Below are 23772 nucleotides of genomic sequence, written 5' to 3'. Positions count from 1 at the left end.
TGAACAACAGCACGATCGCAACACCTTCGCATCTTTAATCGACTGTCCAGCATCGACATCACCATTAACAAAAGAAAGTGTGTCTTGGGCGTCCTCGAACTCGACCTTCTCGGACATCATGTTAACAGCGAGGGAAATTAGCCCTTGCCCGCGAGTGTGGAAGCCATCGCCAATTTTCCTCCGCCATCGTGCATTCGCAGACTTCACGAATTCCTCGGGTTGGTTAACTTTTACAGGCGATTTATTCACGAACTTGCCCATACCCTTCATTCATTGAGTCCTCTATTGCAGAGCAATCCAAAGGACTGTATGCCAATTATAGGACAGACAAAACGGCGCATGCTTACAAATAAATCAGAAACGACCTCACTTTGGCTACAATCCTTCTTCATTCCCACCATGATGCTCCGATAAACGTTATGGTTGACGCCTCGAATGAGGCCACAGGAGCTGTTTTGCATTAGGTTGTGAATAACAGCTGGCAACCCCTGGCATTAACGGACAAAGAGTGTTTTGGTGCGGGTCAAGATTGAAGGCACAATAGAAAGATGGGAATGTGTCGTCTTCGTCTTGTTTATTCTTTTTTTCAGTCTTAACCCCTGGCATTTTGCTCAAAGAAGTTCGTACCATGTGAAAAAGAAGTACAGCGGCCGAGAATGACTTGCAATCTACCTCGCCATCAAACATTTTCGCCTTTACATCGAAAGTCGTGACTTCCACGTCCTTATAGGTCACAAGCCTCTTACATTTGCATGAAAGGCCGACCAACAAACAGAAAGAAGTAAACTCTCCCTGAATTCCTCGTTTCCCTTCGAGAAAGAGGGAGGCCCTGCTTTCTGCAGGGAGTAGCTCGGAGACCCACCAATCGTGAGGAGAGGACAGAAGTATGAGAAGAGTGCGGGAGGTAAGAGAGAAAACCTGGGAACCAGTTTTCTGCGGGCAGACGACGATTCTGCAGGTCAGCCTGCAAACGACACGCTTCGCGGAATTCGACTAATGTCTTTCATAGCAGAATTCACCACCCACATTCGTCACGTCAAAGGTTCAGACAACGGCGTAGCAGACACACTTTCCCGCATCGTCATAACGTAGCAACTTTTGCTACCACCGTCTGCTGATTACCAACAGGCGGACGAGGGCGGGAACATTCGTGCTCATTCCAGTCATCTCATTTTCTAGGAAATACAACCCACAACAGGAGCCAGTTGTCTGTGAGATGTCGACAGGCAGTCCCCTCCCTTTTGTTCCATCCAGCTTCCGGATCAAATTTTTCACTCTTTTCACTGCTTGTCACATTCTGGGATACACGCGACACGATGACTTATAACTCAGATTTATCTGGCTAAGTATGAATCGCGACGTAAGGGAGTGGACACGTGCTGCCTCCAGTGCCAGCGCTCCGAAATCACTCGACGCACATCTTCGCCCTTTTCCTCCTTTACCACTCCTGACCATTAAACAATTATAACTACTTGCTCACTTGCATTGGCCGATTTATGCGTTGGGTCGAAGCCGGCCCGATCCAGAATATTCGTGCAGAGAACGTCGACCAAGCTTCGGTTTCCAGATTCGGCGTAAACGTCTTACCACAGATTGTGGGCTCCGCACTGCCTTGAAAACGAACGTGTGTTGTAGCCCAACTGAATTGCTTCATGCAAGGGTGGAACGGCTGCGCCATTTGCGCCATTTTGCGCCAGACGCATTTGTCTGCGCCATCCTGCGCCATGTTTCGGAAACTGCGCCACAGCCAATACCTCGCGCCATTACGCACCAAATCACAAAACGTGCGCCAAAAAAAAAATTGTATTTGGTCTTGGTTTCGGTTTCTATCGACTCAATTGGCCACAATGATCGCGTTTAGCTTGGTGAGCTTTGCAATCCTTTATTCTCTTTATTCTTTCTGTGTATCCCGAGTCGGAAGTGTGCGAAAAGAAACTCTGGGGTCGTATTCCAAGCGCTACAACACCTGCCAGTGCATTGTTATTCTTCAACCATCAGCGGTTAAGCAAGTCGGCCGAGGTGAGGTCGAGTCGTTAAGCATCAGATCTGAGGCTCTGTGGCCCGGAATCTGGATTGCAGTCAGTTGAAAACAAATGAGCAAAAAATTCCTTTTAGCCAGGGATGGGCAAAATACGTGCAAATATGTATCGAAATACAAATACAAAATACTTCGTCGAAAATGTATTTAATTACAAATATAATTACATTTCCAGAAAAGCATTTAAGTACAAGATACAAATACAACCAAATGTATTTGGTCTCCTCCAAACACTTTTTCAAATACATTCCTCAAAATTGGCGTCAGCGACTTCATGGCACCTGCAACGGGTTTCTGGGTATCTCATTTTAATTTTGCATTGCACACTCGGGAGTTAGTGTGCGAGGCTCTAATAACGCTATTGAAATATAATCACAAAAAAATGTAATCACCTTGGACGTAATAGGTGAAAAAAGTACAGAGCTTCAAGCAGCTTGTTTTGTCGATTACATTTTGGTGTAGACCAACAATGAACTGAGACGACCAAGACGCGCAGCACTAGCTAGAGAATTTTTTATTGTTGCAACTCGCACCAGTTACGAAAATCTGGACGACCCGCGCATTTAGAATGTTCCGGGCAAAAGATATGGATGGAAATCAGGCTGGAAAGCATCACAAGTTGTCACAGGCACTCATTTAGCTAGTCTTCCTGTGAACGTCGATTTCGTCACTATTCTTGCCCTGGACTAGCACCGTAATCACAAAGCCACTAAACGCTTGTGCTTGATTGAGAGACACTGCATTCGGTGCAGAACATAGTTTTCTTCCTGCTCTAGACAGTGCCTTGAAAATAAAGCCGGAGGAGAAAAAGAAAAAAAAAAAAAGCCTCATGGCCGAACAAAGGATGGAGACTATATCTTACAACCACATGAAAAAAAAAAAAAAAGAAAACAAGAATTGTCGTGACAATAAATTTGAGAGATATATTTTCGCCCACAAAATTGTATTTAATTACAATTGTATTTGAAATACCCACGTTTTAGTATTTAATTACACACGTCAAATACATTACCCAATTTGTAATTAAATACAAATTCAAAATACACAAAGTATTTGAAATACGTATTTCAAATACTGCCCATCCCTGCTTTTAGCACTTCATCGTTAGAAGTTGGAGCCGCATTCCCGCAACATAAATCGTGATTTGATAGAACTGAGACGCGGTCCGATCCGAAACCTTGCCGGCCAGCAGCCCTCACGCGAGCGGTATATCTGCTCGGTGTTTGAACCTTTCTAATTAACCTTTCTCCTGCTTACCGCTTCGAATAGGATAACTCCGTTAATCGTAGTCTGCTGCTTCGATATTGAGTTGCACAATAAGATAAAGTCCAATTTTGTTGCGATATTGAGTTGCACATAATGAGAGACTCGAAATTTGTTGCCATGTTCCTCCACGCAACTGCACGTCTGTTGCTTACACGCGTCACGTGGTTCGCACATATAATCACTCTGTCGAGCACGTGTGGGCTGTGCGATAAGCAGAGCTGGTTTGCATTTTGAGCAGCTGAAAGCCACTCAGAAAATATCAAGGCTCACATAGATCCAAGTTTTCGTATCTGTTACACTGTTATCCCATCTGCCTAGGTCCCTAACCACTCCTGTTTATCTGTGCTGCTAAGGACAATTGAAATTGATCCCGTGCTTGTCTAAGATACAAGCTGAAGTGCGATGAATACTGCTCCCAGCCTGCTCCTGAATGTAGTTTTAGCCGCTCCCAACCTGCTCCAAAACAGCTGCTTCAGCTGCTCCCGTGGCTGCTCCCGTGGCTGCTCCCAAGTGCATTTCATGAGTTCCACCCCTGTTTGTGGAACAACCTTATGCCTACCACGAGAAGTTCTCACAAATGGGCCGGATCAATAACACCGGATTTACCGAGCTACGCTGAGAAATTGCTGATAATGCGCAACATCGGACCCACTCCTCCTCGTCGGCGGTACCTTCTCACATGCACACACGTGTTTCTTCGCCGAGACGCTAGACCTCTTCAACAGCCCTACGACGGCCCATATACCGAGTCATAACTCGTGATCGTTGCAGTTTTACTCGCGACATCAAAAAATAAAAACAAACCGTGTTCATTGACCGCTTGAAACCAGCTTACCAAGAATTTACCAATTTACCTCCCTAGGGCTGGGCGTTCATTTAAAGAGTTAACCAGAATAATCACCTCCCTTTAATCGATTAATTAGTCAAATAATGAGGTTCGTTTATTCCGAAGCATAAGAATTAAAAAATACTTGTCAAAATTACATGTTTTTTTTTTTGTTTTTTTTGTTTTTTTTTTGTCTTTGCTGAATATGGGATAAACGGGGCAATGTACAACTTCGAGATTTTAATCGACGTGTAGTTGAGAACAGCCAAAACACATCCATTCTCGCGAATGGTTACTTCAACCTCGGAGGCCAAGAATTTCGTAGAGCTGCGCTAAACGGACACTCGCACGGCGTTGAAATGACTGGGACACGCTTCTCCACTTGATTGGAGTTACAAATCTCCCACCTACAGTAAACTTTAAGTTTGAGGTGTGACGACCAGTATCAGAAGGGCGCGCGCTTAAAAGCATGCTTCAAAGGCTCAGGTAGTGCGGTGCACAGATAACGGTTTCGTGCACCGCACTTCCAGCTGCCGGCACGCTATCCCCCGCAAAAAATATGCCTTCAGTATATATATATATAGTCACGTAGTTGCAGCCAGCCAATGGGGGGAAACTGCCGGCATTTTCCCGCTCGGACTACTCTGCCGGCTTCCGGCCAAATAGACTCGTCCATGTTTGTTCGGAGTGCGCTTCAACTTCGAACGCATAAGCGCCATAATTTATGGATCATCCGCTCCCCTCGATGTCATACGTAGGTGAACGTGGAAGGCTGCTGCGAAACGCGAGTGCATCAAATCCGCCGAAGCCGGCCGGCGAATTTTTGTTTTTTCGCGGACTTCTGTGCGGCATATGGTAGTAGGAGGAGGAGGAATAAACTTTATTATGGCGAGCCTTAGGTGCGCGCGTTGGGTTTGCTGACGCAGAAGTTTAAACAGGCCGGGCGCATTGGTAACGCCGATCGCGTTCAGAGCCTGAACCTACGACGATGCAAGGGGCGACGAGGCCGACGATATTTGCACGTCCTCCGTTTGGCAGCAGCAGCCGCTTCGCTGCAACCGCTTCGCTCCAACCCTCCAATCATTGAATTTTTCCGACTGTGTCACAGAGCAAAAATGTTTTGCTTCTTTTTTTTTTTTTTTTGGTAATTTTAGTTTGATAACATCTATTAAAATTATTAGAATTTCCGGGATTACATTTTTCCTCCATGTTCCTACGTTTCGTGACGTTCGTTTCACCGCAAATTTCAAACCAGTTTATAAATAATTGGAGTGCCCCCTAAACTTTCTTTTTCGGAAAAAAAATGGACCCCCCTTTGATTGCAATACTGTTCGATTAAGTTGGCAGAATGTTTGATGTCATTGATGATTTTTCGATGGCATCGCAGGAAACCCAAGGCAGAGGACCGGCAGCCTTCCGGGGACAGGAAGGCATTTCCCGTCCAGCTTACCAGGCACAGCGGACCCGGAGTTGGGGACACGCTGGTGGCACGCTTCTCTCTGCCCGGAGTCGTAGGTGGCGCTAATTGTCGCTATGCCTGCAACTTGGCTCTGTTACGGGATTTGCTGCGCCGTTTGCGCCATTACCCTGCTCCATTCTGCTCCATTTCGTCAAAGTATAATGAATTTGCGCCAGTATTGCGCCAAAACTAAATTTCATTTTATTGCAGATCAGGCCCGCTACATAGCCGGATAGTTATTATAGGTTGTTTTCACTGACGCAATTTTGTCCCCCATTTTGTTGTTGTGAGCTGTTTGACGTGTGCCGAAGACAAGCATTCCAAGGATTTGCAGGACCCCTTAGATGCATAGAGCACAGAAGCTTATAGGTCTTACCACGCTGACATCTCCTCAACAGGTTGCAATGTAACCCTTCACATTAGTAAATTTGTTTAAAAAAACGAACTTACAGCAAAATGGCGGATTGATGCCATGTGAAAACACCCTATAGCCCTGTACGAATTTACGGAACTTTCGATTATCGCCTAAAATAATGTACTACTCAATTTGATCTTTGTATCAAACGCTTGTACAGTAGACTCTCATTAATTCAAACTCCAGGAAGTCACACATTTTAGTTTGAATTATCAGAAGTATGAATTATCAAAAATTCTTGTCAATATGATACTAGACAACATTATGATTAGATGATCATTATGATGAATTCTAGACAAAGCAAATTTTTGCCAGTTTCGTCTACATAGGCCTAATTATAAGCAAGTACAGCCATAACACATTGGTGAAAGAACTGTGATGTTATAATGTGATGTGATGGCAAAAACGTTGTCGATTGTGGACTGTTTGTCAGCACATGAGATCTCCACAAGTAGTTCTTTACGGGACTCTTCGTTTGCAGACAAACTTCCGCAGCTGAGCGATGTGCTCAAAGGCTTCTGCGGCTGTGACAGTTGGTGGAGCGTCATCCCTTTCTTCATCGTCATATTTACTCTCACTGCTGCACTGTGCTGGCATTACTTCCTGTACTATGTCCTCTAATAAGTCATTACGACAAACACACACATCGTCGTCAAGACTAGCATATTCCGCCAGCTAGGCGTTTACATTATGTGCTTCAAGGCCAGAAAGCATGATGCCAGTCAGCTGCTCCTCATCCTCGATGTCGTCTTGGTCATCATTGCTTGTCTTGAAGCACATAATGTGAACGCAGTTTTCCGCTAATGCGTGCCCGCTTGAGCCCCGTTGAGTGCGCTTCTTTCCGAGCACAGGTGCACTGCGGAGAAGCAACACCCGCGAAAGCAAGGTCCGCGGGTATTGCTTCTCTGTGGTGCACCGGTACTCGGAAAGAAGCGTCCTCAACGGGGCCGCGAGAACAAAAAAGTATGAATCAAGCGAAAACGCCGTTCGAATTAAGCGGCTTTATAAATACAATAAAAGCATAGCGGGACAACCAAAATTTTCAGATCTGTTTGAATTAACTGGAAGTACGAAATATCCAAGTTTGAATTATCGCGAGCCTACTGTAATACTATGAAGCCTCGCATCATTATTCACGTTCGTAGTCTGTTTTGGCAGGTTAGTTAGCTTTGTTAAGTGCGTTTATCACCGCGCACCTGTGCACTGAATTGACGCGGGACAGCGGGGTAGGCAATGCAACGTTGCGTATCTTGCTTCGCCGCAGCGCACTTGCGCGCGAAGGGGTAAGCAGCTCTCCAGAGCTTGGCATTGAAGACGCGGTAGCGTTGATACAACAAATGTTTCCTTGCAGTGATATTTTCTGAGTAAAACTGCGGTTCATATAGTGTATATGATGGACAGCCATAGTCCGACTTTTTTGTTATGCAAATTCGAGATTTAGCAAAGAGACTGGAGTCTGGCGAGACGATACAGAAAATGCTTAATTTTATACCAAAATTTTTTTTCTGGTACAAAAGAGAGGTGAGAGTTATCGTGAGAATGGCACACGGATGGCCATTCTCGCGATCTATTTTTCACGCTGAGAGCACATTAGGTGAGTGGATAACCTTAATTCACGGTAAGTCGACTAATTAATTGAGGTATATTAATTATCTTTGTAATTAACGGTTTTCTGGTTCATTTTGCCTTGATAGTTTTGCCGGCAATAATTATCAGAGGAGAGACCAGTTTAAAGAGCTTGCAAAAAGTATCCTTGCAGTGTCACAGCAGGGGGTGGCGAAGGTCGCGGACGCCCGTCTTGACGTGGGTCGCTCTCCAGCTTCAGAGTTCACGAAAACTTGGAATGCCGTGATACTTTGCTCCTGCTTTTCGCCGGAACTTTTACAACCAACTGTCAGGATCGCGACATCTGACAGCAAAACGCTCCGGCTTTTGTGAAGTCCTTTGTTGCCACCTCGGGACCAGTTTTGACGCATGGGTGGAAAGGAACGCTAAACACATCAGTCAAAAGAGACATTCCAGGCACCATACTGAAACCGAGAAAGAACCCTGGTTGCAGCCGAGCGCGTGCAGTGACGCCGCCAACGGCCCCTTTCTTTCGCCCTGCAGAAATCTGGTGGGGCGCTGACGTTGGACGTCGGTGAAGACAGAGTGGTTCTGGGTAGCAAGGACCCCCAGTATTCGTTCGACTTCTTCGTGCCACACTGTGTTGACCCGGAGGCAGCAGTGGCTGAGTTTGACACCCGACATCACGTAAGTCAGAGTTCTTTCTTGTTTATCTAAATGGGGAAAACTGTTGCCATGTGCCACCGAAAAGGCACGTTGCTGTTAGTGGGCATCAGCGATAAGTAAACGAATAAGTATGCGGGCAAGCAGAGACATCGCTCGAGCAGAAAATAGGTTTTACATTGAATATGTAGACCAAGATACGAAGCCTGCAATACGGTAGAGAGCACCATGTTTTTTGTGGTCATTTTATGCTTAGTATCAGGTTGCGGATCTAATGCTTATGTCTAGATATGTTTTTGACCTCGTCTTTCGCCAAGTCGCTTCTGTAGACCATATTATTCGGCTCTCCGAGTGTACCGTGGAGAAGCTGATGCACGTGCTGTTTCTTCAGGATTGAGTGCCTGCCTATTGATCGAAAGTGAAAGCGTCTTCTTAATTTTCGAGCTATCATACACTTTAATTTGAATGCTGTGGGACTCTTGTCAGGTGACAGTTTTAAACTGTTTGATCTCGAAGCCTATACATCGCTCGACATAAAGTAAACAATTGATTCATGGATTGATCGAGACACGAGGCCTTGCCATCCGAGCCTACCATCTTACTGGTTTGGTTAAGCACCATTGCCTTCGTATCACATGCGCCCATTCAAAACATCTTAAACAGATTAACATTTATTGTCTTGGTGCATGCAGCCATCTTTCGTTTGGACGGCTGTGGTTTGGGCTAGATAGGAACTAGGATGAGCTAGATACCAACTGGATGTTTTCTTCTGGGATTTTACGGGAATACTGCAGATCACAAATGCAGCAGAATCGTATTTCACGATGCGATATACATGTGGGGCCAACTCGCGTGTAATCGAGACCGCGCGTGCAGATCGCGGACAAAAACGCGGGAATCCGCTACAAACTTTATGTCGCGGGAACGGATACTGCATAATATGGACGTAGCAGATTTGCATTTCACGGTGCAAGATACATGCGGGAGCAACTCGCTTGTCAGATGTGCCGGTACAGCAAATTGTGTGGTGGATGTGATTCCCATCAGTCATCTCATGACGTCCGACGGGATTCGGGGGGTGGGCGATGTTTCGGAATTTTTATGTTGCAGATATTTTGGCAGAAAAACGAGACGGGCAATCTCCCGAGGGTGGGCGTTCTCTCCGAACGTTGCGGTATATATATATATATATATGAAGAAAAAACCCTTAGTGAAAACAGCAACAACGGACGATTTAATCTTCGACGTTTCGGCCGGAGTCCGGCCTTTGTCAGGAAGACATATATATATATATATATATATATATTATATTAAATATGTTATTCTTATTTTGTGGATATTATCCAGGCACTTAAATAATACTTGCTTTGGAGAGTTCCTTTTGAAGGGCTCTCACAACAACATTGTGTAGGAATGTTTTCCTTCTAATGCACGCAATGGAAGCAAATAGGTTGTTCCAATGTTCCAGGCTGTGATACCGACCATCGCCGGTTTCTCCATAACAAATCGTGGTTGTTTACGAGATTGTAAATCAGCTTTAATTGAAATATTTGCCTAGAAACGAAATGTTTGATCAGGTGAGTTCTCTCCGAAGTTTCTGCACTGAAGCCGAACTATGTTAAGTTAAAAGTCTATGAAAAATATAAGTGATTTAAGATAGAATAAATCAAGTACTTTTACATACTCTGCTGAGATTGTTCTTTTGTGTGATGCCAGAGCTCATAGAGTAATGTCTCGTTAATATTAATACCGGCGGCGATATAGACAGCATTTTCTGAAACAAATTAGATAAATATATTAATTTTTGTCTCGTTATTATGGACAACTTATATTATGGACGCTTTGGGGCGAACGGAGCTGTCCATATTAACGAGATACCTGTACTATGAAACAGCTTTTTGTGTGTTTTTCTGGAGTAAACAAGCAAGAAATGAGACACGTTCGGTATTTAAAAGAGAAAGCACTTCTGGGAATTGAAGAAATCCTACTTGTTAATTCGATGAAGACAACGAACACATGTGTTGCCTTTCTCCACGGCTCGAATGTTCTTGCCAGCCTGTGTCTCGCACATCGAGTCCACTTTCTTATTTTTCTTTTGTTAACTGACCTGCGGGTCTGTCGATCCCTACAGATGTGCCCCCCCATTCCCCCCCCCACCCCCCCCCCCCCCACACACACACACCTTTAGTAAGGGACAAGGCCGAGCGATGAAATATACATGGGGATCTTAAGGTTAGAAAACAAACAAACACACTGGAAACGAGTTCTAGCGTTAATGCTGCCACTGGACGCTGGCCGACTTTTTTTCAGGACGGTCTCTTTCAATGTTTGTTGCATAAGATGCGAGGTTCACTGGTGAATGTTTGAGGTGGGTAGGTTTCAGCCACTACAGAGAAATTGTGTCCGGGTGCCCGTTGACCTGCGCAACGAAACTATTCGGTTTCCTTTCGAGAACTGGAAATGGTCCCCATAGTGTTGTTGCAGTGCCTTGCGGTGTTGTGTTTGGTGCACAAACACATGTCGCATTCTGGAGGTCTTGTGTGACATACGGCGTTTTGGTTGACACTGCTCGCACAGAAACTGGCCGTAGGTCCGTTAAGATGTATTTCAGCTTTGTGTTGTAGTCCTCTGGCCGTGTGGTTGTCGCAGGGTCGACCTCAAAAAAGTCTGATGGTAGCTGTAGAGTTTTTTTTTTAGACCAGATTGGAGGTCACGCAGCTGAGGTCCTGTTTCAGGGCCGTTCTAACTCCAAGTAAGACGAGTGGGAGCTACCTTACCCACTCGGTTGAGTTGGCATGGGCCATGGGAGCAGACTTCATGTGACAGTGGAAATGCTCGACCAGGCATTTGACTGGGGACGGTAAGCGGTTGCCCGGGATCTTGTTACGCCCCAAGAGTTGAGTCAACTTGGTGAAGAGGCTGGACTCGAGTCGTCGCCCTCTGTTGGTGATAGTTTCTGAAGGGCATCCAAAGCATGCCACCCACCTAGTTGAGAACGCTTCAGCTACAGTGGCTGCTCTTGAGTCCGGTAGTGGTGTTGCTTCCGGCCATCATGTAAAGCGGTCAATACAAGTCAAATTGTACCATCTCCTTTGTGATGCTGGGGGGGGCTCAACAAGGTTAAAATGAACCTTGCCAAAACGGGCATCTGGCGGCAGGAAGCTCGTGCATGGAGGAACGGGGTGGCGATGTACTTTAGCTCGCTGACTTGCCAGGCATGTGCACACCCAGTCTCGGACATCTGACTTCAGCCGTGACTGGCCACCAGCTTCTGCGTCGTCTGTACTCCTTGATGCGCCAGCGAATGAATGGCATCAACAAGCTGCCTTCGTTATGCAACTGGAATAAACGGACGATGTGTTCCTGTTGATAAGTCGCAGACAATGATTAGTATGTCTCCAGGAAACTGGACGTCTTGGAGTCGAAGGGATGTGCTCGCCGTGCGCAGCTGCTGTAACATCATTGGAGGCCTGATGGTGAGCCAGCAAGGTAATGTCGACTAGTGGAGCTGAAGAAGACACAGCATCGATTCGGCTCAGTACATCAGCGAAAATGTTGAACTTTCTCTGTACGTGCCCAATGTCCGTGTTGAACTCTGACAATTATGTGAGCTGCCGGATCTTTCGAGGCGGGTAAGTGGAAGCAGAGTTACGGATGGCACACATTAGCGGGTCCGTCCCCCTTGCAGGAGGTGCCTACACCTTAGGTGTTAGGCGCTTGGTGAGTGGCGTCACCATGGACCCCAGCCATCTGGGCCGCCATACCCACACTCAGGGGCATCTACTCTAGTAGGTGCTTGGTGAGTGGCATCACTACAAACCCTGAGCCATGTGGTTTTGCTCACCCACGCCTGGCTGTGCGCGTGGCTTAACCCGTGTTCGGAGGAAAGGGGATCCTGGTTGTTGAGCTGAGCCCGGGGTATGTTTGGAACCTTCGGGGCCCCCCGGGCAAAACCATATATCCCTTTGGCCCCTGCTTCTCGCAGACTGGCTTGGCCTGACCAGGATGATTCAGTCAGTCGCCTTTTCTACCCTCTTTCCTCTTTCCTTCCACTTTCTCTTTTCTTCTACACTCTCTTCTTTCCTTTTTCTCCTTTTTAGGTGGGAAGGGCCATCCCTGAGTGGAAACAGGTCCTGTCCCTGCAACCACACTTGGGTATAGTGCCTGGGAAGCACTGGTAAAATATTTGTGTCAGCCAAGCCCTTCTTGCTATGGCATATTATCTACCCCCTTGTTGGGCTCCGTGGTGGGAAATGCACCCGGGCTCTAAACTTTCCTCCCGTCTCCTTATGGGTCCGCATAACAAACCTTTTTTTCATCGGCCTCTGAAAAGGGTCCGCACCAAAGCGCTCAACACAGTGAAACAACCTTTTTAACTGCAGAAATTCTCGAAGTGTCTCGTATTGCACTCGGAGGGTGACAAGAGACTTGCCAAACTTTCCCCCTTTCTGGTCTCCGAAATTCTTGAAGGTGTTATTGGCACCATATTACAGTGCAAAAACGATGCGATCCAATGATCTCCTTGTCGAGGTCAACACAAAGCAGCAAAGTGATGCCTTTCGAAAACTCAGCCTCGTCTCTGACTACAAAGTAAGCGTGGATCCTCACCGCAAACTGAACAGTGTACAAAGGGTAATTTCTGAGGATGACTTGCTTGACTCGTCTGAGCCAGAGACAATTGAGGGCGTCAAGGAGTTATAGCTGCACGATGGATCACTATCTGCCGTGACAGTGTGGAACGGAAGACAAAACACATCATTTTGACTGTCGATTCGACCACCCTGCCGCAGACTGTAAGGGCAGGTTACCTTCAGTGCCAGGCACGACCTTATGGGCCAAACTCTCAACAGTGTTTTAAGTGCCAGTGATTCGGCCATGGGTCACAGAACTGTCGGGGAAGGGACACTTGTGCAAAGAGCACGGCGCAGACGCATGCAATAATAAGCCTCATTGCGCAGGCTGTAGTGGCCACCACTCGGCATACTCCCAATCTAGTCCTCTGTGGAAAGAAGAGAAAGAAATTCTTTCATTGAAAGTTACGTGAAGATCACCTACATTGAGGCTAAGAAGCGTTTTGCCTTTGTATCAAAAGGCTTTTATGCCCAGGCCATGCACAGGGGACCAGCTCGGTCAGTGGTTTCGATGGGAACACAGACGTCTGCGGACGACTTGCATCTCCCATCACGGTCCCCCTCCAAACTTTCATGAGCGGTGCCAGCGGCACCTTCTCCGAACCGCTAGGTGAATGCTGCCTTGCCAGCATCCACCCCAGAGCAGGAGATGACATCTCCTGCTCAACCAGCTGCTTCAACCTCTCGGGGCTGGGGCCTACCTCCCCACACCTCTGCTCCCCAGAGGAAGCCTGGGGAAGCATCGAGGCAGTCGACCTCCAAGGGCCAGCTGCCGGCGGCTGCAGATGAGCCCTTGGACGAGGTTGGGCTGAGATGTGTTGAGGAGGCTCTCCTCTCAAGATCAGAGTCCACCCCTTCTGCCTCCGATGACTCTACTCCTCTGCTCGGAAGCCGAAAGACCACCCTAAAAACACAGTGCGCCACGTGTGAAAATAAATTTGAAGCCCTAAGGAACTTACCGTAATCTCCCGAGAGATGCCCCGCCCCAAAAGATAACCCACCCCTATTTTTAGCTTGTTTTGCTATTTTTTTTTTTTAACACTGAAAGATAGCTTACTCCTAGTAGTCGTAGTTTCGAGATTAATGATTACCTCGGCGCAAATGTGACTAGGTAGCTGTGGTAGGATTTAAGCGAACATTGCTGACTAAGAAGTAAAGTGACCTTTGCTGTATTGTCCCTCGCCGCAATAACAAGTTTGGTAGAAAATCGTGATCTAAAAATAGAGATTTTTCAACTTATCTTGGCTGTACACCGAAAGTTAGCTCACTCCTTATTTTCACCCGATTTGCTCTTGATTATAGGTGGGTTATCTCTCGGGATAATACTGTATTTTTAATACACTTTTTATGTTATACTTATTTTGTTTTGAATGGTTAAAAGTATAGATATGCAGTGGAACTGCCGCGGTCTTTTTCGTAATATTGATGATGTTAACTTTTTTTCTCGATGAGCTCCAACCTGTTGCCTTCTGTTTTTACAGCAGACTCATCTTAATAAAACTCATACACACGTACTACGACAACATCAGGATTTTAAAAAATAATGTGTTTCTTGCAACACACCTCTTCTGGTGGAGTAGCCGTGGTTGTGCAGAGTGGTATTGCTTGTGCTCCTGTTCCTCCCGCGACCGCCTTAGAGGCAGTAGGGGTTCATGTTCTCCTTGACGGCCTAATCACACTTGTTTCGCTTTACCTTCCACCAAACCTTCCAGTGCATTTACATGACCCGCAAGGATTGTGGACCTGCTCCCACGGCCGTTTTTAATCTTGGTAGATTTTAATGCACACCACCCCATCTTGGGCAGTGCTCATCAAGACTCCCCGTGGTGGAGTCATAGAACGTTTTAGAGTGCAGCTCTTAGGCACCCGTTTCCGGCTTGAGCGGCGTCGCTGTTGCCGTCGGCGTAATTGCGCAGTGCATTATTGGTAAATTTCCCCGCCAAATTAGCGGTTAATTTTCCCCGCCGAACTTAGCGGGAAAAGATTCCCCGCTAAATTTAGTAGAAAACTTTCCCCGCTAAATTTAGCGGAAAAATTCCCCCGTAAATTTAGCGGAAAACTTTCCCCAATAAATTTAGCGGAAAAAGGTCCCCGCTAAATTCGGAGAGAAAATTTCCCCACTAAATTTAGCGGGAAAAACTCTCCTTAGCTGAAACTTTTCCCTAAATGGGAGGCAACCAAGAGAGGAGGAGTGGGCATAGCCTCGCCCCCGTACCGTTCCCTCCTCCTCCTCAAGAGCTGCGCTCTAATTCGGCGTTACAGGGAGTTGTAAACGGCTTTCATTTTCTTTTTTACTGTCCTCTGGTCTTTGCCTTTTAAACGAAAGATAACTAACTTTTTTTTTAGTGCACCTCATAATACCTTTACTTCCATTGACTTCTCCATATCATCACCTACTTTACTTCCTTGTTTTTCTTGGAAGGTTTTACAAAATCCTTTTGGTAGTGACCATTTTTCTGACATTTTAGGAAGTGCAGTATCACTTCCTTTTGTTTGAGCTTGCGTCCCCAGGTGGAAGTTAGATAAAGCTGATTGGGCTCTATTTTCTCTGGAGGCAATGGTCGATCCCACTGTTTTTTTAGATACGTCTCGAGGAGGCGACTCTTTACTGAAAGAATTATAAATGCTGCTTCTGTGTCAGCTCCCCGAAATTCTGGTAATATCCCCAAGAAATGCCAACCTTGGTGGAACAAGGTCTGTACGACACCCATGAAAGCTCAGATTAAGGCCTGGGGAAGGTGTCGGCGGTACCCGACTGTTTAGAACAAGGTCAAATTCAAACAGTGTAAGGCAAAATCTTGTTGGACACGAAAACAAGCCAGGAGGAACTCATGGGTGAAATATTTGTCTTCTCTAAACAGTTTTGTTTCTGCAAAAGAGGTATGGGATCATATTAGGAAAATTCAGGGTACTTACTACTCCTTTAGCATTCCCCTTTTCCCTTCATCATCGACATCACTAAAAAAACAGGCTAACATTCTTGCTGATCATTTTCGAGAAGTCTCGAGTTCCTCAAATTACACTGCTAAATTTAAAAAAGTTCAGGTCCTTGGCAGAAAACGGCTCGAGGTACACCTAAGCACTTCTTGTGAGTTGTGAATGAGAAAGCATACGTGCCGTTCTTCTGGTCCCGTGCTTCGTTTGTGGCGTATTTGCGTCAACCGTGCGCGCGCTCTCCCAGCTCTCCTTGCAGCTCTGACCTTGTATGCTTCGTGTTACAGGCGCGCTCAACCGATGAAGCGGCGGTCGTTACAGTAGGCTTGTGCGAAACCTTCGATTATTGCTTACAATAACGCAATATTCTATTTTATTTTCGTATCCAATAGTTACAGTACTCGAAAGTTCCGACATACTCTTATTGTTCGTGGTCTGTTTGGGCAAATAAATTGGCCTCGTTGAGTGCGCTTCTCATCGCACACGAGTGCACACCGGAGAAATGACAGCCATGATGCAGGCATAAAAAAAAGCATCTGGAGCACAGCCATGTCTCAACTTGCTTTCCAGTTAAATAACCGAATAACTTAAATGCAAAGCGATTTGTCAGATGAGTAATCTCCAAATGTAATTTAACTATTAAAATGTCAAAATAAAACCGCGACCAGTCTATGTTGACTGCCATATCCTGACGAGTTATCGTGCATCATTGGTCGTGACTATGTTTTTGACATTCGAGATTGAGGGAAACTTAGGTGTAGCAACAGCATTTCTTAATAACCCTGATTAGGAAGGAATACCTAATTGCCAAAAGAGCATTGATATTTTTTTTTGTCAGGTTCCCATTTTTAGCTACCATCTCTATCTAGGCTTTCAACTGTTTGATGGTTGTCAATAAAACTTAAAAATAAAGGAGCTTCAGCATTAGACATATGGAAGGGAGTGTATAATCTTAACAAGTTGATTGTAAGAGCCCGCCTTTAGCTACCATCTCTATCTAGGCTTTCAACTGTTTGAAGGTGACCAATGAAACTTAAAACTGAAGGAGCTTTATCATTGGACGAATGGAAGGTAGTGAGAGTCGTATATTTAGTGCTTCTTGCTTATTTCGCGTTGTCAAAAGTACAGGAGAATTCCCATTGATGTTCATAATTATATAAGAGCCTTTCATTGACAGAATTAGGGATTGCAGTTGTATTACGACCTTCAGAGCTTGAACAAAATGTTAAATTTTTGTAATCATGCTATTTTCTTCTAACATTATTTCAGTATAACACAATTTTATTTGTTCTCGATTTTAGACCTAAACTTGCTATACAAAGATGTTTCTGATTTTTCCTTCACCAATTAGCATGTGTTTCAAGAGTGACTGATACAGTAGGCCTTGTTACACGAAAAGGAGGACTTTCATCGCAATTATTTTGCTGCCTCGTCTGGTGTTTTCGAGAGCACGCAACAGCCAGTTGTTGAGTATTGGATCGAATCAAACTGTCCTTTGGAGTTAATGCTCACCTAACAAAGGAAGGCATTGTATTTGAACTAGGCAGGCCGCCACATAAATCTTAACATAGTATTCAGAGTAAAATGAATGTGGGTGAAGTATAAGCTCCTGCTCAAAAAGTTGTTTGCTGCTTCAAGAAGGACTGACTGCTCCGAAGAGTGCAACAAAACGACTGGGGTCAATTATGTCACTGGAAATGCAAACTAAAAATATTTGATTTTGCTCGCTAGGGAAGCTGCTCAAAACGTGATAGCTAGTGGCGACCAGATACGAGTGCTCGTGCAAACAGGCATTTTTCAGTCATGCTCTCGCTTCAGGCACTTTGCTTTGCTGAAGCTAACTTGTAAGATGGAGTGTACAGGGTGTTTAAAATTATATTTCACACGTGTTTCTAAAAAAAAAAAAGCCGTAAAAGCTATGCAGATGAGTTATATGACCCGGCAAAAAAAAGGGGGGGGGGGAGCATAATCGTCATGATAGGTCGGATAGTTTATTAGTATTAGTTAATTATATTTTTTCATTATTAATAGTATACATAGCATTCAAATTAGAAACTTCCTTTGCGTCATCGAAAAAATGTACCACTGGTGCAAAAGGTGCAAAGCTGGCTGTGCGAACACGCAGATAATCTTATCAGCGTTTTCTGATGGCATATTGAGTTTATCAAAATATTTTATAGTGCACAAATTGTTTTCCATAATATAATTGGTTTGTAGTGTGTCCACTCTTCTTTTAAAGAATTGCCACGCAGCTTCAAGCCCAATGTTTCCCAGAATTTCGACCAGCAAACCATATAATTCGGAAAGCTTTTATTACTTAGGAAATGTGTTGTGACAATGCAGAAGCCTGTTCCACATTGTCTTAATGGTTTTTCTTTTCTTTCTTCAGGTACTTACAGTGACCATGCCCCTTCTGCCAAGCCAGTGCTGACTTGCAGACTGAAAAGGATCTGGTGCTCAAAAGCCTGTTAATAAAAAGTTTGATTGTAACATGGCGGTCGGCTGTGATGTCCTAATTTTAAAGCACCACCGGGAATTACATTTGAACTTCCGTTTAAAGCACATAAAGAAAACACATCATGTATAAAAAGCTGCGACGGAATGCTTAAAGGGGCACTGACACCCCAAAGGTCGTATTTATTTTTATTGTCTAAAACGATGCAAGTTGCAGTCATAGACACGCAAAAAAAACCGCATCGCGAAAAAAAATTTTCCCGCGCGCGCGCGCGCCTTTTTGTTTTTGGCGTTTGATTTTCCCGCCTCTTGCCTCCTCGTTTCTTTTGATCGGTGACGTCAAGAATCATGAAATTTAGAAGCTTTGTAGGCGACATCTCTATAACATTTAATTACGGCAATCCTAAAACATGTTTTTTAACGCAATTGCGAACGCACTACGGCCCTTCTTTTTGAAATACCAAAAATCGGGAGTTCGTTGTGGTGCCGTCTCCTGGATTTGTATCCTCCGACGGGAAACAGGCGACACCGCTCAAAACCGGTCCGCCGGAACGCCGGCGCTGGCTCCTTTCCCCCTCGCTTTGGGTCGCCATGGCAACAGCAGGGAGGGGTGAAAGGAAGTCGACTCTCAGGTCTCCGCGATTTTTGACGTCAAGGCACCGGCGCCGATCGCGCGGGAACTTCGAATTCGGCATTTGGAAATTGTTTTTTTACTTCACGAATACTGAATTCCCAAATCTCACATTTTGAGGGTAATGTCCCGGCATCGTTTTCAATCGTTTCGGATAATAAAAAAAAATATGATTTTGATGTGTCAGTGCCCCTTGAAGACGAAATTTATTGGACAATTTTATCGCATGAACAAAAATACCACACCACCCGTGATTTCTGGTTTCTGCATGCCTCCAAAACCTGAATGATGAGGATAACGGAAACATTATTTATTTACATCAAAACGGATACACTCAGGTTCTCTTGACTCGACTTGACCGAGCCGTAGGGGATCCAACATATTATGGCAGCGCCGTACCTACTAAACCCGTCGCAGGCCCAAACAAGATGGCGCCGCCTCATGGTTTCCGTGGGTCGCCCTCTTGATTTAGTAACGCCACCAAACCTCAGGGGATTCAATTGGCGCCGTGGACGCCCATTTCCCATCCCATAGGTGGTAAGTACTACAGACCTATTTCACAAGTGTGCCTCTTGAAATAATGACACTTCCAGTATGGGCAAAAACATTGTTTTGCCGTCGCCACGCCAATAGAAGACGTTTAGGATATAATCGTCTCCGTCAAACATCCTCATTTTACCCCTTTATTTTTTACTATTTACAGGATGAAAATTTTTATTATTTCTTCCTCACCCGTAACGGATACGCATATATTAGGTAGCTGGGGACGAGAATACACGAAAAACGTCTATATACCTTCGTTCGGCATACCTGCACCAGTCCAGAAAAGTGTAGGGCGGTGTACTTCTGGTAGTATCTCAATACACATACAAGAAGTACAGGGTGTCACAAAGGAAAATTTACACGGTCCTTTTTACCGCAAAAATAAAGTAGGCATCGCCGAACGCTCATTCTCCGCCCAAAGGTAGAGCTAGAGGTCACAACCAGATGCCAAAGTTTCAGCCCGATCCGATAACTCAATCAAAAGTTATAAGTGATTTTCTGAAAATTTCAATGGGAAAATGGCGGCCGATAGAGTTTCCGAACACATGGGGCTCTATGGCACCGGAAACCGAAAACGGGCAAAAATGGGCTCCATTTTCCCATTGAGATTTTCAGAAAATCACTTTTGAAGTGTTTTGAAGGGGTCACGAAGAAGGCGAAGCCCGAGAGCGCGGGTGCTAAGGCGCGAGCGGCTGGGGCGGCCGCGGCTCCCCGGCACGCAGAAGATGCTCTGTGCTGGTTTTGACTAAAAAAAAAAAAAAAAATAAACGCCTTCTTTTTGCTATAATAAACCACGGCCGGACTGGAAGCGCGTGCTGTCTTTCTCTTCTTACGGCCTTTGCCCGGGAGTCAATGACATTTTTCCTCCGTATGTAGTTCACTTGCTTGCCGCCAGGGGCGCAATCACCTCACCCCACTTCACCCCACTCGGAGAGTCCCTTCGAGCCGCTTCGCGCTGGTGCTCGAGCTTCGTTGGTTGTTGTTTTGGCAACGGTTCCTCAGAATACTTCTGATTAACCATGCAAAGACGGTCACGGACAGAAACGAAAAATCAGCTGGATATGTGCATAAGCCCTCGAGGAAGCACTTTAGGCTGTAATGTGTACGGTGCGAAAATTGTACAGACTACTGCACCCTCGTCTAGAGCAGCTGACCGACTGCATGTGCGGCCTATGGAACGATGATGCAGACCACGGCAATAGATAGATTGGGCCTGCTTACATTTCACGAGAGTGCACGAATTATTTATTATTTAAAGCTCCTCCACGTAGTAGGGGTCCGTCTCCTCCTGTTCTTGAGTTGCAACAGAAGTCCTGGAGTAAAAAAATAGTTTTTCCGCAATTGCATTCGCTATCTCTACTTACTACTTTTTCTTCCCGAATATCTTGGAGATATGCTTCAAATATTCACCGTCTTGGGCTCATCAGAAGCTCATTAGATAGTGGCTGAGGGTCTAAACGTAAGGATCAGGTGTCAAAGGCTATAAAAAAATCTCGGCCGCAAGTTGCGACAGCAACTTGCGGCATTTGAGATGCACTGTCAGACGCGCTTTGGGCAAACGACAAAGGGTAGGGGTAGCCCAGGGGTGAGGTGACAACGCCCCTCACAAATTGCGGCGGGAGGTGGCGATTGCTCCGATTGCAAAGGCCGTAAGAAGAGAGAGGGCAGGCTTCCAGTCCGGCCGTGAATAAACACAGTTAACAGCACCTTGACTCAGTCACCGTCACTCATAAAGTAGTCACATCACTAACACCAATTTATTTTTCTATTAACTTAGCGAAAACACACGACGTGTGACCTCTGTACCAAGTAAGTTTTTCCGCTTCCATTCGCGCTGGAATTTATTATAATGTAGGTGCTTCACTCGTCAAAACGACTGCTAAAGGTCTACTAAACAAATTTAAACGATCGCTCCATTATTGCATTTTATGCAATTTGGAGATAAATGCCGCTGTAACTTTTACGCTGCAGGTGACAATAGTATCAAACTCTTAATTCCGATCACTAATCCGACCGTGAGAGAAGTGAGAAGTGTTGCGTTCCAGTGGTCATTCAGGCTCAAAGCTATCCGCGCAGCCCTTGAGGCACTTCACCCGGATCGCTAATAAGGTTCGGTGCCGCTCCACCTACTCACTCGCTAGACTGATTAATTAAAACTTGCTATTAATTAAAACTTGCTATTAATTAAAACTTGCTCATTATTGTTCTGAAGGAAACGTTGGGTCTTGTACACTCAAATACGTTTCTAAAAGCAAAAATACATTATGTGTTTAACATGTGTAGCGTATACGAGTAGCGAGTCAAGAGTCCAAGATGTCTCATGCAACCAAACATTGGCAATCGAAACGAACAGTGCGGTTTACTCTGTTTACTTTATCGTAGCAATAAAATAACAATCGCTCAAAACATTATTCAGGAAGTAGAATTTTTTCAGGTAGTCCGCACGACATCCATTCATCTATAGGACCCGCTTTTAGAATCGTGGAAGGTAGCCAAGGGTGGAAAGCGTGAGGTTTATTCTCCCTCTCTCTCGTGTATTGATCACAGTGAGACCTCCCCATGATGTCTGAATAAGATAAACACACGCCAAATGATGTTGCAATTGTGTGCCTTTCCCCGTTTAGCCCTGAAGATGGCATTAAATGCGAAGATTTTCGTATTGTTTTGTTCTCTTGCTCTTGCTATATCTAAAATTTACTGAACATTTTCGCTCCACCGGCTGCTGATCAAGCGAATTATTTATTACAAAGTACAATCCGCGTATTGTTTTTATTTGTTGAGTATTTACTCACTGATTCTCTACATATAGCGTCGAGATAGCCCACGAAGGTAAATGGGCTGATGTCAACGGTTTTAAATTTTCTCCTGAGAAGACCGTCTGTGTGAGTTTCTCACGTCGCCGCGGAGTTTTGCACGAACCTTCTTTGACTATGTATGATGTTCCTATCCCAGTGAAAACTGAACACAAGTTTTTAGGTCTTATATTTGATTCCAAATTGACTTTTGTTCCGCATGTCAGGAGCCTGAAGATGAAATGTTTTAAATCGCTTAATATACTTAAGGTCCTGTCGCATGTGTCCTGGGGTGCTGACCGTCTTTGTCTCTTGCGTATCTATCGGTCGGTCGTTCGATCCCGACTTGAATACGGTTGTATTGTGTATAGTTCTGCCCGGACATCGGTTCTCAAAATGCTGGACCCTGTTCATCATCAGGGGTTGCGGCTTGCTACCGGTGCTTTTCGCACATCTCCTGTTCTCAGTCTATACGCAGAAGCAAACGAGCTCTCTCTGGAGAAAAGAAGATCTGAACTGGGCTTCACATATTTGATGCGAATCAGATCGGTTCCTAACCATCCAACCTTACACTGTATGGAACGAATACGCTACGAGCGAACCTTCAGTAACAAGCCTACAGTTGTTCCACCTCTTGCCATGAGGGTTCGCAATTCTGCGGAGTCTGTGGGACTGGACGTGTTGCCTCCAGTTGTGCAGTGTTTGAGTTCGGCAGCCCCTTGGGACCTAGTTCCCATTCAGTGCGAACTGGAGCTAACGAAATTCAACAAAAAAGACACTCCTAGCGAAGTCCTGAGGCAAGAATTCCTTGAACTCCAAGTACAGTATCACGACTTTATAAGTTTTTACACTGATGGTAGTAAAACTGATTCCTCTGTGGGTTGCGCAGTGGTTGGGCCTGGGATGCAGCTTGTCCGGAGAATAAATGACAGTGCCTGTAGTTTTACGGCAGAGCTTTATGGCTTACTCCTCGCCACAGATAAGATCCTCAAACAAAAGCTTCACAAGCCAATTGTTTACACCGACTCACTTAGTGCTTTACGAGCTCTTGCCAGAGTGGGAAATGATCGCAATCCACTTGTAATAGAAATAAGGAACAGGCTAATTTCAGCCGCAAAACGGAAGAAGAAAATAATACTATGCTGGGTTCCTTCACATGTCGGAATTGCCGGAAATGAGGATGCTGACAGAGCAGCAAGCACTGCTAAGGATCGAGAAGTCGACCTGTGGAAAATACCTTACAGAGACTATAGGCATGTTCTGAAATTTTCCATAAGACGCAAGTGGCAAGAGGAACGGGACCGAGAAATAAACAATAAGTTGCGCGCAGTAAAACCACTACTTCAGGAATGGGAGAGTGCACGACACCGCGAGCGTTTTTATGAGGTGGTTTTGTGCCGACTGCGAATTGGTCATACCCGTCTTACCCATGGGCATCTTTTGCGTGGGGAGGATGCTCCGGAGTGTGAACACTGCTGCATTCCGTTAAGCATCCTACATATCTTACTTGTGTGCCCTTTGTATGACCAAGAACGCCACAGACACTTTGCTAAG

General features: G+C 45.3%; 2 protein-coding genes across 2 annotated transcripts in view; one reads left to right on the top strand and one right to left on the bottom strand.

The window, feature by feature from the left end:
• The window catches only part of LOC120836730 (PIH1 domain-containing protein 1-like), a 73779-nt gene extending 55497 nt beyond the window's left edge, over window positions 1-18282 (top strand). The window contains exons 6-8 of the mRNA XM_040205758.2: window positions 5518-5641; window positions 8114-8257; window positions 18188-18282. Of these exons, the coding sequence (XP_040061692.1) occupies window positions 5518-5641; window positions 8114-8257; window positions 18188-18229 (310 nt within the window). The 3' untranslated portion in view covers window positions 18230-18282. The remainder of the gene's footprint in view (window positions 1-5517; window positions 5642-8113; window positions 8258-18187) is intronic.
• The window catches only part of LOC8024671, a 288655-nt gene that overhangs the window by 34258 nt on the left and 230625 nt on the right, over window positions 1-23772 (bottom strand). The gene's annotated exons all lie outside the window — the stretch shown is intronic.

Source organism: Ixodes scapularis, unplaced genomic scaffold, assembly GCF_016920785.2.
Source record: "Ixodes scapularis isolate PalLabHiFi unplaced genomic scaffold, ASM1692078v2 PGA_scaffold4__175_contigs__length_147842914, whole genome shotgun sequence".
In the NCBI taxonomy this organism is placed as follows: domain Eukaryota; kingdom Metazoa; phylum Arthropoda; class Arachnida; order Ixodida; family Ixodidae; genus Ixodes; species Ixodes scapularis.
Note: the sequence above shows the minus strand (reverse complement) of the source record. Positions and strands in the feature narration are given on the sequence as shown.